The sequence below is a fragment of the Rhinoraja longicauda genome, chromosome 31 (assembly GCF_053455715.1).
Source record: "Rhinoraja longicauda isolate Sanriku21f chromosome 31, sRhiLon1.1, whole genome shotgun sequence".
Taxonomy (NCBI): domain Eukaryota; kingdom Metazoa; phylum Chordata; class Chondrichthyes; order Rajiformes; family Arhynchobatidae; genus Rhinoraja; species Rhinoraja longicauda.
In genome coordinates, this window is record NC_135983.1 from 13,980,057 (window position 1) to 13,996,212 (window position 16,156).

At 40.7% G+C, this 16,156-nt stretch overlaps 1 protein-coding gene across 1 annotated transcript; it reads left to right on the plus strand.

The window, feature by feature from the left end:
• Positions 1-1,405: 1,405 nt before the first annotated feature.
• On the plus strand, positions 1,406-14,039 carry LOC144608357 (carboxypeptidase M-like). The gene is made up of 9 exons (XM_078426030.1): positions 1,406-1,432; positions 1,526-1,742; positions 2,570-2,667; positions 4,096-4,268; positions 6,058-6,242; positions 9,984-10,139; positions 11,460-11,612; positions 13,335-13,483; positions 13,735-14,039. The coding sequence occupies exons 1-9, from the start codon at positions 1,406-1,408 to the stop codon at positions 13,855-13,857; spliced, it is 1,281 nt and encodes a 426-aa protein (XP_078282156.1). The 3' UTR covers positions 13,858-14,039.
• Positions 14,040-16,156: the final 2,117 nt, after the last annotated feature.

Genomic DNA, 16,156 nt, shown 5'->3' on the forward strand with positions numbered 1-16,156 from the left:
TATGTTGAACGAACTGCCAGAGGAAGTGGTAAAAAAACCACATGGATAGGAAAGGTTTGGAGAGATATGGGCCAGGCACATGCACGTGGGTCTAACTCGGTAATGCAACTTGGTCAGCTAGTTGAGTTGGGCCGAAGGGCCTTTTGTTGTGTTGTATAGTTCGAAACTATCATTGCACACTTGTTGCAGTATGCTTACTTTACTGTCTGATTTTATAATTGTGGACATAAGTTGAAATCCCTTTTGCGATCAACATCTTCTTTGTTTCACATTGCAATCCCTCTATTGCAAGACATTCTTCTGAGTTTTCACAGTTTGGATGAAGGGCCTGAAACGTTAACTCTCTTTCCCTCTCTCCAGATGTTACCCGATCTGCTTTGATTTCGGAGTTCATCTTGGTGTATACAACTCCCAGAGGTCATTTGTCAGCGACATAGGCTAAGCTACGAGATGGAGTAACTCAGTGGGCCAGACAGCTTCTCGGCAGAAAAAGGATAGGTGACACTTGGGGTCGGATGCTGCCTGACCCGTTTAGTTACTCCAGCAGGACAGTGGTGGATTAACTCAGTAGATCAGGCAACATCTGTGGAGAACATGGATAGATGACGTTTCGGGATGAGACCTTCTTCACATTGAGACGGAATCGAGATATGGGGAGAAAGGAACGGGGTACTGATTTTGGATGATCAGCCATGATCTTATCGAATGGTGGTGCTGTCACGAAGGGCCGAATGACCTCCTCCTGCACCTATTTTCTGTGTTTCTATGAGTCGGAAGAAGGGTCTCGACCCGAAACATCACCTTTCCATGTTCTCTAGAGATCCTACGTGACCCGCTGAGTTACTCCAGCACTTTGTGTCCTTTTTGCGTATTAACCAGCATCTGCAATTCTTTGTTTCTGAGTTACTCCAGCACTTTGTATCTTTGTTGTTGTTGTTGTAAACCAGCAAGCACAGTCTTTTGTTTTTACTGGTTTGAAGATTCCACCACCGTTAATATTCCCACTACGTTTCTCCTCATTCTGTATTACTGTCTGCTTGGGGGGTCAGACGACGTCGGAACAAATCCCCAGCTTGGAATCTTCCCCCCCCTGTGGCATTGTGAGATTTCTCTTTAATGACCTCACGGACGTGGACAATGGACTGTTGGTTTAGAGTTTTGTTCGCAGTCCACAGCGAAACCCAGAAATCCCGGGCCCGGCGGAACGAGAATGTTACAATTATTTTAAATATATGAATACCCGGAATGATTGTACTCAAAGATTCAGCGCAGAAGACAGCTAGTCTCGAACCAAAGCCTTTCGAGTAAAAATGTGAATGACGCGACATCACTACAAGTCCAACTATATAGTTCCTTGATGATTACTAGATTAAGGAGGCAATTCACGCCTGTATAGTCCATTTAAATGCCGGCGACATTTAATTATAGACAGGTGAATTCTGGAAGTTTGAAGATGTATTTTAGGCAGCTAAGCTGCAAATGGAAAAATAACAATGGAATTAAAACATCTCCTCCTTTGTTACAGGCAGTGTTCAGGCCTGGTCTTGCGGTTGTGCCATTCAGACCACAAGCATGCTGGATGTATGCAGCCTGCTGCCTGATCTTTATGTGTCACCGATACTCTCACGCTAGTTTGGACTTTAAGTACCATCGCACGGCTTTCCTGGAGAAGTTTCTGCGAGACGTGCATGCGAATTTTTCAAGTATCACTTATCTTTACAACATCGGAAAGTCTACGGAAGGTGGAGCATGCATTTATCTAGTGAGATGTATGGATGCTGAAGGCTAGTCAATGGGGCCAGCTGAAAGACAATTCATCTGGTTGCATTGATCAGTAGAACATAGGGTTTCAGTACGTTATGTACATTGTCAAGGTGATGACACCTAGACATTCACATTCATATTAGGTGACAAAATACTGCTTCATACAGGGAAAATTCTGCTATCAGAGTCTCGTAGTCATAGAGTGATACAGTGTGGAAACAGGCTCTTCGGCCCAACTTGCCCACACGGGCCAACATGTCCCAGTTACACTAATCCCACCTGCCCGCATTTGGTCCATATCCCTTCAAACCTGTGCTATCCATGTACTTGCCTAATTGTTTCTTAAATGTTGGGATAGTCCCTGCCTCAGCTACCTCCTCCGGCAGCTTGTTCTATACACCCACCACCCTTTGTGTGAAAAAGTTACCCTTCAGATTCCTATTAAATCTTTTCCCCTTCACCTTAAACCTATGTCCTCTGGTCCTCGATTCGCCTGCTCTGTGCATCTACCTGATCTATTCTTCTCATGATTTTATACATCTCTATAAGATCACCCTTCATCCTCCTATGCTCCAAGGAATAGAATCCCAGCCTACTCAACCTTTCCCTACAGCTCAGACCCTCTAGCCCTGGCAACATCTCCATTCACGGTTTATTCTTAGTTCAAAGGGTGGAAGGTAATTTTGTATTCAAATTATATTTTAAATCTTGCATTGCTTTTGCAGTTCAATGTCAGATAAAATTCCCCGACTAGATCGTGGTGTGCAATCACTTTTATTTGTCTGTATCAATTCTTGTCCATCAGGACGGGAATTGTCGGTTATTGCAATTGGAGAAACGCCTAATGAACATCGAATTGGGATTCCTGAGGTAAAATATATCGGAAACATCCACGGAAATGAGGTAATTCATATTGAATGAGGAGGTATATCTGTTAACTGATGGTGGATGCTCTGGCTCTGAAGTCCTTCCACCAGCTGTATCTGCTTCATTGAGACTGTTGACCATTTTAGGTCACTTTTGTGCTTCTTAGGAAAATATTTGGTTTATAATGGAGTTTAAATTTGAATGTCTTTGGGAACAATGGAGTCTACTTGGATGGATCCTAACTTCCAAATAAACTTCCTTTTGATCAGAGCTTAATAACACCTGAATATTACAATCTGAGTAAATTACATAGAACATACAGAGCACAGGAACAGGCCCATTGGCCCACGTTGTCTGTGCCAAGACCAATCCTTATCCACCTGCAGATAATCCACATCCCTCTATTCCATGCATATCCATGCACTTATCCAAAAGTTTCTTCAATGCCACTTTCATAACTGGCTCCCCCATCACCTCCATCAGCGAGTTCCAGGCACTCACAGCGCTCTGTGTAAAAAAACGCCCTGTATATCTCCTTTAAACTTTGCCTCTCTCACCTTAAAGCGATGCCCTCAAGTATTTATTTTTTTCCATCCGGGGAAAAGGGTTCTTTCAGTTCTCCACATAAGTCTGTCCAATCCCCTGTAACTAATACCCGCTAATCCAGACATAATTCTGGTAAACCTCCTCTACATCCTGTAATGGGGTGACCAGAACTGCACGCAACACTCCAAATGCAGCCTCATCAAAGTCCTATCAAGCTGTATCATGACTGCTTGACTCTTGTATGTCTTACTAAGTTCCATGTAGGCAGCATCCACTGCCCTAACCTCATCGATCACCTTCATCACCTCCTCAAAAAACTCAATCAAGTTGGTAAGACAAGACCTGCTGTGTACAAAGCCATGCTTACTGTCAGTAATTGAGCCATTCTCATCCAAATAGTAAATCCTAACCTGAAGACTCCTCTCCATAACTTTGACAGAACTTTAAGTGTAAGGGTTTGTGTTTGCTGTTGAATCTTAGGAATATTATGACACAGAACACTGTAAAGTCTTCCTGCAAGGTCAGTGATGTGCTATCACTTTTTAAAAAAAATTATATGAATTGTAGGGCATTAGGATGGGTAGATATGTTGGCTCCAAGTTGAGCAATTCCTATTCCCCATCTTGCAAATAATTCTTTCTCAAGTACTTATCTAATTTTCTAATTTCCTTCTAAAAGGCAAAGCAAATCAGGTTTATAATCCCTGGGCCAGTTACACTTTTGTACCTGATATTTGATGTAAAATATTGCTGCTTTACTATGAGAGCAACTTAGTGAAAGTAAAACTTTGTCTTAGTTTGGGGCAACCGGGGTAGCTCAGGAATTACCTCAATGAAAATCAGAAAAAGGAAATAGTTATCAGCTTTGGGACTCAGGGAAATGTTGCTTTTCTATTGCTTAACGCTCTGATTTGTGCAGCCTGTAAGTAGGGAGATTCTGCTTCACTTGATCGAATACCTCGTCTCAAGCTATCAAACGGATGCAAACATCACCAATCTGATCAATAGCATGCGACTCCACATCCTACCCTCGATGAACCCAGATGGGTTTGAAATTTCGCACGTTGGTAAATGCACCAGCGTTCACGGACGGTAAAGTTTTATTAAATGCTCTGGCAGCTTTATTCCTATAGCTTATTTATTATTTCTCATATTCAGACTCCATGCAGCCAAAAAAATCAACAAGGTCGTGAGAGGTTTGTCTGCATGTCAGCCGGTTTTTGTTTTATGTCCTGATTTTTTTGATTCAGTGAAATTTTGCTAATTAAATAGATTTACTGAACAAATTATGGGCTTCCTTTGACATTCATTTTTGAAAGTGTGCCGATGGTTATTGTTTCAGAATAGACACAAGGGACTGCATGCGCTAGTTTAGAAAAAAAGAACACAAAGTGCTGGAGTAATCCAGTGGGTCAGGCAGCATTTCTGGAGAACATGAATAGGCGATGATTCAGGTTGGGACCCTTCTTTAGTCTGATGAAAAGTCCCAACCCGAAATGTCGCCCATTCACATTCTCTAGAGATGCAGCCTGGCCCTTGAGTTATTCCCGCACATTGCGTCCACTCTTTCAGAGGCACGGCAACCATCGCAATGTGGCTAAGTAGACATGTCCATAACTAAACAATTTAATGACTTTGAGAAAGATTAAATATTATGAAGGCAGTACAGGGAAGGTGTACTCGATTGATTCCATGTGTCTAATAAGGAAAGGTCAAGATGAATACAACGCGACTTTTTTGAAAATATAAAAATTAGTGAAAGTACTCGATGGGGAGAGATACTAAAGGAATGTGCAGAACTATGGGCCATAATCTCAAGACCACGGGAACAGCCATTTAAGACAAGAGGGGAGGTGGAATTTTATCTCTCAAATGAATTGTAAATCTTTGGAATAACTCTGCCCCAGAAATAGATGGAACTATAGATTTTAGGGGAATGGAGGATTATGGAGAACAAGCAGGAAAATGGAGTATCAAATCAGCAAAGATTTCATTGAGCGGTGGAGCAGTTTGGTTATTTTTTGGTTCTATTTCTTATGTGATGGAGAATAGCAGGTAACCATTATCAATTATTACGTTTAGGATTGCAGTCAGGACATTTAGCTATTTTGATGGTTTGTGTATTGAGGGATCCATTATATTTTTTTCCTATCACACTATCTCACACCATTGACTTTTCTGGTCAATCGGTTTTGGATTCTGAGAGGTGAAATTAAACGTGAGTGTTGATTTGTCTTTAACTCTGTATGGAGTCAATGTACCTTGAGAACTTCTGATTGTAAGTGAGCTCTACTTAGCACATTCATTCGGATGAATGTTTACAAATTACGTTTAGTCTTCATGCATTGCAGCATCTCTGGAGAACATGGACTGGTGACGTTTCAGATTGGCGCTCTTCTTCAGACTTCTTCAAGACTGAAGAGGGTCTCGATCCGAAACCTTGTCAAATGTAACTGAGAAAAGGCTAGTATTTGTCTAGCTGCAGGGAGTGTACATAGTACAGTGACCAGCTGATGTTACATTCAACAAAGTACATATTACTAATGTGCTTTCCCTATGTAGCAGGGTTTGTGTTCACAGGGTAAAGATGGGTTTCTTTACAAGCCCATTGACAGTGAAGAAATATAATAAACAGTTAATAAAGTGACTTTGTGATTGATGAGTCTATTCACTTTTATTGTGGAACAAAACTGAATGTTCTAATACAAGGTGTTTAACCATATTTGATTGTAAAATAGCTCTATTTAGCACAGTATCTTTTCAATATCCTTTTCCGCTTTCTTTCTCTCCAGATACAGATATAATAATATATCTGTAAATATAAATGTGTAGATTAGTCTGGGAAAAGCAATCCAATCTCTGTATTTTGTGCATTTTACAGATATAACGCTAATAATACAGATTTAAACCGAAGTTTTCCTGATCCTTTTGGAGGACGTACTTCATCTCGTGAGCCAGAAACAGAGGCAGTGATACGATGGATAGACAGTGAACCATTTGTGTTGTCTGCTAGTTTTCATGGAGGAGCTGTACTCACAGCTTATCCCTATGATAATAACAATCAAGGTACATTTTTCAGATTTAAAGAGTTTGAGTTTGTGACCTCTGTCCTCTAGAGCACTGTATGTAATTTGCCTTGGATTCTTCACATGATTTTGACTCTGAAATCCTGCCTTGTGAAAAGTAATTGGATTGTTACTTGGGTTGAATGTGTTTGTTTTCAATTAACTCTGATGGCCTTGCCGTTTGTTTTTAGCCTACAATGGGATGTATGCGTCACTGGTATTTGTTACTCTGGAGAAGATGGTGGCTGGTGAACCACCTTCTTTTGAAACGTTGCAGCCCATTTCCTGAAAGTGCTTACATGTTGCGCTTCGGTATGGAGTTCCAAGATTCTGCCACAGCAATATGGTGATATATTTTCATGGGGGTGGAGGGGTGGGGGGATGTAACTTCAGCACCTTAAGCACCTAATTGGTCATGCAAGGCATGGGTTTGGGAGAGGTAAAAACCCTGGGAAATTACTGTTGTGCATTTTCAAAATGGCACAAACGGCTGCCATTGGTTTAGCTATATTTATTTGATGTGGTAAATGTACGCTAGCTGGAAACAAACATCCATAAGGTGGGACACCGAGATTCCCTATCTGTCAATATCAATTGATAGAGCAAGCAATTTATAAGCTCCTGCAGCAAATGTAGTTTCAGGCACTAGTAAACTGAATCATTAGTGGTATAATGTGAGCATCCATACAACGGTGCCTATTTTTTGGTGACATCGTAACAGCGTGCAGCAGCCAAAGTGCTATAAATATGAATGGATAAACAGTGAAAGCTGAATGGGTTAACCTTGTGGGTGTGGGCAGAAGATTCCTAGGTATGTACACAGCATCATCCAGCAAACACTGCATTGATCTACAGGTCACTGCCTCGCCACATGAAAGGCTTAAGTTTATTGTGGCATTGTAGGTCGTGAATGAGCTAATTACAATGGGATGGAAATCACGCCCTTTTGCCCCGTGGAAGGAGCAGTCTAGAAACTCTTATAAACAACCTGAATGATAAAACAAACCGAGACAACTTTTGCACCTGAGGCAAATTCGCTGTGAGCAGTGACAAGAATTATGGGATGCTATAAGAAGCACTTTTAATAACCTGAGGGGCCCTATGGGTAAAAGAACAGATCCAAACACCAACCCGCTGCCCAAAGTCCCTTGGCAAAGCTGAATACTCTAACATGGGCATTTGAAAAGGAGCCTGTCAGTTTCTCTGATGTTGAAGCCATGCATAACTTGGCAGTGAAAAGAGTGCAGACGGTGATGAATCACCACGGGATACCCAGCAGAGGAAGCCAGAGATAACAACCTTCTGTACACGGAAGGAAAAGCTGACAGTGCCAAGAGACGATTGTAAGATTTTTGTGGATGTGCTGATCAGGAGCCTGAATGAAAGGCTCGATCCTGTGTCAATTCTGAACAGTTTGGGTAATTTTGAATTCCTGTTCAGAAGCTGTCTCACATCTAACTAAGCCTAGACCCCAGTGACACACACAGCAGAATGTCCAAAATGAACATCAATTTTTGTTTGCAGCTGACATCCCACTGATCACAATGTCGTTGGACTGCTTGAAGTTTTGCTTGACTTGGAGCTGACAGTCTCTGTGAAGATACCATAATGGCTGGCAAAGTGTGATGAAAAAATATATATCCTCATGTTAACAAACCAGCAAGAGACGAGAAAAGAAAGTGCCTGCACCATTGTGAATGTAGCAGTGACACTTCACAAAGCAATCCGATTTCTCAAATTCTAAAAGCAAGAAAAGAGACAATTTGTCCAGCCGTGAAGAGTTGCTGATTTTTGTGTGACTTTGGGGCAGAGGACAAAGGTGCTACAGATCTGGCAATAAACATCATTTTTTTTCAGTAGCAAATCTAAAATAGAATTATGGAGTGACACAGCCCAGAATGAGGCCATCTGGCCCATTGTAACTATGCTCCCTCCTTGATTGTAGTGTCTGTTGGAATTAAATTTCACTCTTTTGTTCGTATGTTGTTTCTTCACCATTATCCTGTAATGTCTTAGTCCAACATTACTGTGGGGGCAATTTCATCTCTAAGACTGGCAGTTCAAGAATGTGGCTGACCACCAACTCAAGAGCAAAGAGGGATGAGTGATAAATGTCATACTGCCTCTTTTTCATGAATGAATTCAGAAAAACAATCTTCCTCCCCTGCTCGCATTCCAAAAAAATCTGGTTGATTTACACTTCAATCCCATTTACTTGCATGAACTCCCTGTTATGGTGCCCTATTCAACTGCCCTTGTCAAAGGTGGGACCAAGCAAGTGTTCATTGACTGTGTCTGTGGTTTATCTATTTGTTGTGATATTGGAATATATCACTATGTGTTGTGTAAGAACCAAGTAGGGGACTGGAGAGGAGAGAGAGAACAGGAAGGGGAGTGACGCAAGTAGATTGAGGGAACAGAAGGAGAAAGGGGAATGGTGAAGGTGTGGGCACAGGAAGGAGTTTCAGGCAGGAATGTGCGCATATGTGAGAAGTGTTACAGCTGCAGTATGTGCAGATATCCAACTGCCTTGGACCTCATTGCCATTGGAATAATACCTCAAGACTATTGTGGTAGCTGGTGTGCAAAGGCCACTTCACTCTACAAGAAAGCTCGTACATGCATTTCCAGCTCTTTAATTTAGTGGAAGTAAGTCATTCTCAATGCTATGGGATTGTTATTCACTCATCAAATATTCCTCACATCCTTAATGTGGAGCAGTGCCTTTGTGTTGAATGTGTTGAATGTGTTTCAGGTTCTTGAATCTTAATCTGATTTGATCCTCATCCAATGGTCAAACACCAGCATTCTCACTAATGATGATTGAGTGTTTGAATCTTTGCAGATTTACATCTAGCCATAATATACCATTATCATGTTCTGGATAGTAATTGTTATTCTCTCCCAGTCATTCTCTCTTCTCCCCTTCTCCATTGGGTAGGTACAAAAGCCAGAAAGTACTTACCAGCAGATTCAAGAATAGTTTTCCCCCCGCTTTTACCAGATTCTTGATTAGATATCTCTTATTAGGCACCTGGACTATCTCTGACACCTCTTTCCCCTTTCTTAATTTCCCTGTCTCCATCACAGGAGATAGACTCACTTCTAATTCCCTCTCCCCTTCAAACAGTCTGAAGAAGGGTCCTGACCCAAAATGTCACCTATTAATTTTCTCCAGAGATGCTACCTAACCCACTGAATTACTCCAGCATTTTGTGCCTATCTTAGGCTCTCTTATGCTCTTATCTGCGCTTTGTCTGCAGCTGTGACACGATATTCTGCATTCTGTTTATCTTCTTTTTTGCACTACCTGATGCACTCACAAATGACATGATATGCCTGGATAATATGCAAAACAAATTTTAAAATTGTGTTTTGGTGCTTATACAAGAATAACCTAATAACCAATAATTGGTACATTATGGCCAACATAGATCATCAATGAGTCCAATAGCCTACTTCTGTACCTTAAATTTTCTTTGATAGATACTATCCGATTGAAATGAACTTGAGTTTGGTCTAATTGATGGTTTTATCTATTCAGCCCTTTTGTACAGTTGAGTAACGTAGTCATTTTTTGACTATGCATTGATGTTTTGAGTCAAAAACCATTTTGCGTTTGTTGTTTGTTTTGTTTTTTTTGGGCAAAATCCAGTTTCCTTTTCTGAGAAAGTTTGTATGGAGTTTTATTTTCACTATGAAATGAATGTTAAGTAGCATTTCTGTTCATTATTCTTCACAGGAAGCACCAACTACAGTCGGAGTCCTGATGATGACGTATTTAAATACTTGGCAAAAACATATTCCTTTAACCACAAAATCATGTACAAAGGAAATCTATGTAAGATGACATTCTTGGATGGTGTGACAAATGGAGCCAAGTGGTACAGCATCTCAGGCAAGACATTTACATAGAATGCCAATTCACAGCTCGGTCATGGAACATGCTGTTCACTTGTTGCAACTTTCTGACCATCTTCCATCATGGGATTTGGAAATTTTACAGTTTGTCATGGCATTGTGAATTAGCACACCTTTTGAATCATACCATAGATTGTTGGAGTTAGGGAACAGGGATACATGATGTGCAGAAAGCCAGTATCAATCATGAAAACCAGAAAAATAATGGGTGTTTATACAGCCACTGAAGGCTTTTTGGAAGCAAATCTGTTCTGGCTTGTATTGAATTCCAATTTAAAGCAATAGAGCTCACATTAATACATTCCAGAATGGCCTGACTCATCACTCACTTCATGGAGAAATAGGATAGGCAATAAATGCTGGTGTTGTCAGTGACCCCCATGCCCGTGAATAAGAAGAAGGTGCTTATGGCCATTGAAATTCTAAAAAAGCTAAACCAGTTTTCAAAGGTACATTAGTTATGTTATTCTTTATATTATTTCTGCTTCCACCTTTGATTTTATTTCTCCACCTAGCTTTGTGGCAACTAGGTGCTATTGACCTGTGCTAACTCAGACTTGGAGATATAATTACCTATCGTTTCTGTAACTGTGCCGCTGTGCAGCAATTATGGAGAAGGTTTCTGGGTGTTTAATGTTCTGATTTTCCTGCCCTTTGACACAATACTTGGCCAAGATCCTGAACTCATTGATGCATGGGTACAACATGAATCCCATTAATGAAATTCCACCCACCCATTATTACCCCTGGACTTCCAATATCTTTTTATATCTTGTCTTGGAGCCCAGCACTGCTAATTTGGTGCTTGAAATCTGAACAAGAATTATTAGTGAACTGATGATTCAATTATCATGAGGGTAGGGTGAGATGTAGCAAGGTCTTTTTATTTGTTTAATTATGTAGTTCTAAGGACAGTTTTTGTACTAAAAGCATTTGTTGCCAGCTCAGGAATCTTATCACTGACCAAGGCAACAATGCACATGGAATACAATGAGCTGGTGCTTAGACAGTCAAGAGCTCAAGATCATACCCTCATAACAAATGTCTGTGCTAAAAAAAATGCTCCCATTCAGTCTAAAGGGAGAAAGAATCACAAAATAAACTCCTAAAGTCTAAGCTCACCAACTCTTTGATGCTTTAACAATCAGTTACTTTCCAGCAAATCTTGTTTTATAATCTACCTGAATATCTGGTTTAGATATAAAAAAGACCATGTTGTAAAGCAAATTGCGTGTGAAGATTTATTTGTGCTGACTTCAAGTATGTGAGCCTGACAGTTTTCAATATCTGTCACTAGGTGGAATGCAAGACTACAATTACGTGTGGGGGCAGTGCTTCGAGCTGACAGTAGAACTGTCTTGTTGCAAGTATCCATCGGCCGCACAATTACCACAGTTCTGGGATCAGAACAAAGCAGCACTCATCGCCTTGCTCAAGCAAGCCCATCTGGGTACACGTTCGCCGTGACACTATCATCTCAAAGGCTTTTGAGAGCAGTTTATTGAACACTGACTTTTGTTAATGTTTTCCAATGGGAAATTCCCCTGATATTTTGTTGTGTTCAGGGATAACAATGAGTGTGAAATTGTGGCTGATGTGCCTACGATTGTTAGGATTACTCTGCCTGCCGGTGAGCATGGATGAGGATGCAAAACAACAGAATGACACAGCTGCTAGAGCTGCTGCCTCACAGCGCCAGAGACCTGGGTTCAATCCTGACCTGGATGGTGTCTGTATGGAGTTTGTATGTTTGCCCTGTCGCCATGTAGGTTTCCTCTGGATGCTCCAGTTTCCTCCCACATCCCAAAGAAGTGCGGGTTTGTAGGTTAATTGGCCTCTGTAAATTACCCTATGTAGGAAGTGGATGCGAAAGTGGGATAACATAGAACTATTGTGAACGGGGTGATCGATGGTTGGCATCGACTTGGTGGGCTGAAGGGTTGTTTTCATGCTGTATCTCTAAACTTAACATCAGTTAATATGGCACTATTAATGCAGTAAAGCGGCTCATGGTGTTGCTAAGGGGCTGGGTCAGATCCCGTCTCTGTGATGTTCCACGAAAGTCAATCAGCCTCATCCTGTATGAAAATGTTCTGTGCAGGTAGTACTTTGTAGGCAGGGAGTAAATAAGAAACCAACCCCAGGAACTATAACTAATTAGGAGCAGGCTCTGCTGTGGAACTTACTGCACAAATATAAATTGACTGCATCTTACTTTAGGAGCCATTGATCAGCCTATAACTGGCATGCTTAATTATTGGTGTAAAAATAAAACCCAAAGCACAACAAAAACCTCCCAGGTGAACCTGCAGGTGTGAAGCAACAAGATTATGGTATTTGTGTAACACTCCAGCTAACATAATCTGAATAGTGTGCGCAATCCGAATAGTCTGGCAAGTAATGATCATAAGATAGACACAAAATGCTGGGGTAACTCAGCGGGACAGGCAGCATCTCTGGAGAGAAGGAATGGGTGATGTTTCGGGTTGAGACCCTTCAAACTGATCAAGCAATAAACATAGACAGATTGGTGGATTACATGAATTCTAACATATTCAATACCAAATGCTTTCAATTAAAAATAAAATATATATATATTTTTTAATAGATTAAGTTATAGATTAAGTTAATTTGGCAGCTTCACTAGTTTACATTTGAATTAGAGACCCTTCTATCCGTTATACTACTTTGTTATTACAATAGCAAGAACTGTAGATGCTGGAAATCTAAAATAGAAGCAGATACGGCTGGAAATGCCCAACAGTTCAGGAAATGACAGTGTAGAGAAAAATCAGTTCTGTAAATTTCCATCAGAAAGATTACTGGCCTGCAGTGGTTTTTTTCCAGCAATTTATTTTACAGAGGTTAATGTCCCAGTGTGGAGGGAATAACAACACCAACAGTAAATTATAATCAGCATTGTTGAATTTGGATAATATGATCATTTGTTATCACTATTTCTGTCACTTTCAGAATAGAACAATGAATAGAGAGAGATTATCTGTTCCACAAACATTTTCTGTAGAGGTGTGAAAGCATTGGCTGAGAATATAAGAATCAGAAATCAGAACCACTCATTTTGATAGTTGACCCGATTCCCTTCAAATTGAAACAAGTAATATTTAGATTGCTACAATATATGAAAAGTAATTTGTACACCTTCACCTTTCAGGATTAAAGGGCAGAATTCTGGATAAGGATAGCAACCCAGTTTGCAATGCAACTGTAAATGTATTTGGCAGGAAGAATCTCATCCCATTTCAAGCCAGTCAACTGGGAGAATATTATAGACTTCTGGTACCTGGGGAGTATATAATTATGGTAAGGGTTCATATTTAAGTTTCCATTCATTAAACAGGAACTGTTGGTGGGGGGGGTATATTTAATTCAAAAGTGAACAGTAGGGGAATGGAGGTGGGTAGGACCCAAATATAGTTTGATGATCAAAGGTAACAAGAGTTTGCATTCTTTGTAAACTTTTTTAAATTCATATGTTGAGATTTGAGTAACTCTAACTTTGCTTTACCTGACTAATCTGCTGTGAATGATCATAATTCATATTTTCTTGGCAGGTTGAAGCTGAAGGATTTAAACCTATGAACAAGACAGTGGATGTGTTTGATGGAACAAGCTCATATTCAGCTGTAGTTTCTGATTTTGTACTTACAAGACTCGATAAAAGTAAACAAACCTGATCTATCGTGGAACATAGATTTAAGTTAGTGAGGGGAGATTTTAAAAGTTCTAATGCTTCACAAATGCTTAGTTGGATCTGGGTCTCTAAAATGAGAAAGAAGCAAAGAAAAAAAGGAAACAGTCTGCTAAGCCTGGCAAATGCCACTTAGAATAAAGTGATAATTTCTTCCTCTAGATTAAACAGAGAACTTTAGAAACAAATTTGAGAATTCTATAACCATGCATGTGTATGTATAAAGTTTTAAGGTATTGCCTCCCCTTGTTAATCTAGAACCGAAGTCAAATTTCAATAAAAGTGTTCTGAATCATTTTTTGTGGTACTTGCTTTACTGCAATCATCATGTTAATTGGTCAAGTGCATGAATTTATTTTTTATCAATATTACTGCCATTGCACACTTTGATGTCAAGTCTACTCATGGTCTCCAGAGATGCTGCCTGATCTGCTGAGTTACTCCTGCACTTTGTGTCTTATTCTGCTCATGGCTTCACAAAGCTCCGTAATTATGACCATTGATGGATAATATAATCTTGATTGTCAGTGGGACAGCCCTTGCATTTTGTTGACTACTGTCAATTCCTAGGTTATGAAAGGGTTCCAGTTCTGAGAACTGTTCATAGCCCTAATTTTTCCTAAATTGTAAATGAACAAAACAATATGTGGCAGAGGATCACAGAAACAGCTTAAGTGGTGGGGAAACTGAGCAGGCATGGGGAGAGTGTAGGAAAATAACTACAGATGCTGGTTCAAATTGAAGGTAGACACAAAATGCTGGAGTAACTCAGTGACGTTTCGTTTCGAGACCCTTCTTCAGACTGATGTCAGGGGAGGGGGCAGGACAAAGATAGGATGTAGTAGGAGACAGGAAGACAGTGGGAGAACTGGGGGAGGGGAAAGAGAGGGAAAGAGAGGGACAGAGGAACTATCTGAAGTTGGAGAAGTCAATGTTCATACCGCTGGGGTGTAAACTGCCCAAGTGAAATATGAGATGCTGTTCCTCCAATTTGTGCTGGGCCTCACTATGACAATGGAGGAGTCCCATGACAGAAAGGTCAGACTGGGAGTGGGAGGGGGAGTTGAAATGCTGAGCCACCGGGAGATCAGGTTGGTTAAGGTGGACTGAGCGAAGGTGTTGAGCGAAACGATCGCCGATGGGGAGAGTGGTCGCCAGCCAGTTTATTCGACTCTACTGCTACTGCTCAGCACTCCCGGCTCTGCTCAGCTCCATTCAGCCTTTGAATGTTGTAGCTCATTCATATGTACAGGTGTCCATAAATTAGGCATTTGAAACTGGGCAGGGTCTATATCTTGGATTAGGTAACACCATCACTAAATTTTAGAGCCTCATAACACATTTCTGGACTAGAATTCTAAAATACTTTAGTATGTGAAGCCTCCTGGAAACACAAAGAAAAATAAATGCATCTCCTTTAAAATGAAACTGAATGTGGCAGAATACCACAAATCAACAACAACAATAAAACAAAGAATTACAAATGCTGGAATCTTAAGCAAGAGAAACAGAAAAGTGCTGGAGTAGCTCGCAGGTCAGGCAGCATCTCTGGAGATCGTGGACTGGCAACGTTTCGGATTGAGACCCTCCATCCCTTACTCTGGCTTCACATATCTTGCTTCTTCGCTCCTTATCTCACAGCCTCTTGTCTGCTTTTCATCTCTGGCCTTTGTCTACTCCATCTGTCTATTAAACCCCCTCACTTGTATCCATTTATAACATATCTGGTTTTGTCCTGCCCTCACTTCTTTTCTGGCTTTCACCCCCATACTACGATCAGTCTGAACAAGGATCCCAACCCGAAATGTCACTTATCCATGTCCTGCAGAAATGCTGTCCAATTTGCTGAGTTACTGTAGCATTTTGTGACAATAACAACTTGTATTTAAATAGCACACAATGCCCTGGGCCACCTCGCAAGGGCATTACCAAACAAATTTGACACTGAGCCATAGGAGATATGTTGTTAGATGGTTGATGCAAAGTCGTAGCTTTTGAGGACTGTGATTCTATGAGTCTATGATTATTTTAAAGGAGAGGGAGAGAATGTGAGAGGATTCCAGAGCACAGGGATTTGTCCTGCTGTAGTCACTGCTGCACTGGGAGTGCAATGAAGATTGCAGAATGTTATTAGGCCAGATATGGAGTTGTGAAGAAGTCTCAGAAGAGTTAAAGGACTGGATACATTTACAGAGATTTAGAGGTATAGGTGAAAGTTATGGAGGCATCTGAAATGAGGATTGGAATTTTAAAAACGAGGCAGTGCTTGACCAAGAGTTGGGGCT